This window comes from Penaeus japonicus, unplaced genomic scaffold (assembly GCF_977035675.1).
Source record: "Penaeus japonicus unplaced genomic scaffold, GWHDUDI00000001_assembly GWHDUDI00000029, whole genome shotgun sequence".
Classification (NCBI taxonomy): domain Eukaryota; kingdom Metazoa; phylum Arthropoda; class Malacostraca; order Decapoda; family Penaeidae; genus Penaeus; species Penaeus japonicus.
The window spans coordinates 12,863,406-12,865,905 of record NW_028234431.1 but is presented as its reverse complement, the minus strand read 5'-3'; the positions used below and the strand labels follow the sequence as shown (position 1 = coordinate 12,865,905).

Here is a 2,500-nt window from a genome sequence, read left to right as displayed (position 1 = left end):
TACATAACCCCCAGGTGATTACCAATTTTATGAGCCAGATGTGAGAAAACATCAAATTGTTGGGAAATTATTAGGGTACCTGGAAGCATAATTATTATACAGTGTTTTATATAATCAGGATTCAAAGAGAGAAATTGCATGTCAGTGCATTGTGAGGTCAAAGGATGACATGTTTTTTAACCCATTGGTTGCGGTTTTAAAATAATATGTATGCAGTAGGATGGTGGGTTTACATCGTCTGGCACAGTACCATCCGCATCTACGACCGACTCTGCCTTGGCAGCAAATCATGCCTTCTGCTACTAATGGGTTAATATATGCTGATACTATAATAAAATAAGACAGATATTATTACTTTTCTGAGTAAATGTAAATGGGTTTTAGAAAAGCAAAGGAGTCAGTTGAGTGATACTAAAGGTAAACTGGATAATTTTAATATCATGCACAAACACTATCTACTAGCTATTGGCATACATATTATTGTATAGTATTTAAATTGCCATTTTATTCTTTTCCTTTTACATATATATATATATATACAGATAGGTATAGATATATATGTAGATTGATAATTATATAGATATATACACATTTATATAAGTTTTGACATCTTATATAAAGAAATAAATTCATTGTCAAGGTATAACAAGTAAAAGCATGGTAAAAACAGGTATCATTTTTTTCCAGACTGTACCTGAAGTAGAAGATCTAGAAGATGAAGAACTAGAGTCTAATGACCGGCAGCATGCTTCTGGATCTCTCTCAAGTAATGGAAGCAGCCTGGAGCCTTGTTTTAGTAGCTCTCGGTCCAGGAGGCCAGGGGAAAGAGAAGCAGATAGTCAGTCCAAGAATAATATTGACCATCTCCTACTACAAGTTGCTCGTCAGGTATGCAGGAGTGAGAAGGCCACGGTGATTTCATGTAACCACTTACAATATAGCAAACACATGTTGGGCAGTTTCCAGAGGCGCAAGGCCACACTAAACTTCTCAAGAGTGTTTTTCAGCTACCCTATTCAAATGGGAGATAAGAAGAGGTTTTGTATTATTTTATAATATTTTGAAAGATTCAAGGAAAATGTGTATATAAAAATGGAACTACAATGTGTATACACAAATGGAACTACAATGTGTATACACAAATGGAACTACAATGTGTATATACAAACAGAACTATGCACAATGTGCACATACGACAAAACTTCATCCTTGGTGTGGGAAATATTCCAATGACGCGATGTGAATAGGTTAAGTTCATGTGAAAGGGATGGGCCTGTTTTTGCAATGTTTTATGTTTGTTTTAAAATATGTATTTAGAATCTCTATTTCTATTATCAACAGAATTAGGGGAAAATTTAACTCTCTGTGAGGTTGGATCCCTTTCTTTTTCTATCTGCTTACTAGGACACTAGTTGCATATTATCTCATTATGTACATTCATTTATAAGGAAAATTCATGTAGTGTAATATATCAAGTATTTGTACAAAACATTGCAACATACATTAACACAAATATTTAATGCTCATACACCTTTGCAGCTGCAAGTAAGCTCAGAGATAAGTCACAGAGGGATGGGTTCCATAGAGTCTGGTTTCTACTGCATTCAACGTGTCTAGCTTCTTGTCAGCAGGGGGATTTCCCACATTGTTTCTTATTAGTTTCTTTGTAATCTCCAAAAGAGAACAATTACTTTCCATTTCTCTGTTGTAATTTATCTATAAATATTAATTTTAAAGATACCATTAAACAAAAGGGAATAGCAATACAAGGCAAAACCTTAACCCACTCACGACGGGGGCATTCCAACCTTGAATGTCACAATGCCGGGGCTTTCGAGCGCTTAGGCCTAAATCAATTAAATGGCTGGCACAATACTGTGCCGCCCGGCCACTGGGCTTTTGAATGAGTGGCACACTAGTGCACCACCCGTCCAGAGAGGGTTAATCTATGGATTAAGGGCTCAGTAACTACTCTATAAATTTGGATGTTTCAATTGAGGTTTCACTTCATATGTTTTTATAATATATTATTCCTTTTTTTTCAACAGAAAGCAGAGAGCTGTCATCTGCAATCCCTTAAACCACCGTCAAATCCTACTAGCAGCAGTAGCAGTGGCAGTTCTAACTCTAAAACAAATAGGGTGATATCGTGCATTGTTGGAGAAGCTCGACCCCTCACGCAGGCAGAGATATCTTCACTTAGACACTTCTTACCACACACACCTCGTAAGTCACTGAATTTCTGTACATGTAGATGATTTTATTTTTGCAGATTTATATAGGAATAGAGTACTTATTTTATTTCCTAAACAGTCTACAACAATTTTGGTCCTGGCATTTAGCTCAGAGTCCCTTTCTGGATGGGGGGGCCATGCTATCTATCACAGGGCAATACACGCATAATCCTGAACCATTTGAGGCACGCTAAAAATATATTGCATAGCTGTCTCTCTCTTCTCTTCTCTTCTCTTCTCTTCTCTTCTCTCCTCTCCTCTCTCTT

General features: G+C 36.6%; 1 protein-coding gene across 1 annotated transcript in view; it reads left to right on the top strand.

Moving 5' to 3' along the window:
• LOC122258701 (uncharacterized) overlaps nucleotides 1–2,500 on the top strand; it is a 20,057-nt gene that overhangs the window by 13,374 nt on the left and 4,183 nt on the right. The window contains exons 9-11 of the mRNA XM_043024852.2: nucleotides 1–14; nucleotides 688–888; nucleotides 2,049–2,226. The exon at nucleotides 1–14 is cut by the window's left edge and continues 128 nt beyond it. Coding sequence (XP_042880786.2) covers nucleotides 1–14; nucleotides 688–888; nucleotides 2,049–2,226 — 393 coding nt within the window. The remainder of the gene's footprint in view (nucleotides 15–687; nucleotides 889–2,048; nucleotides 2,227–2,500) is intronic.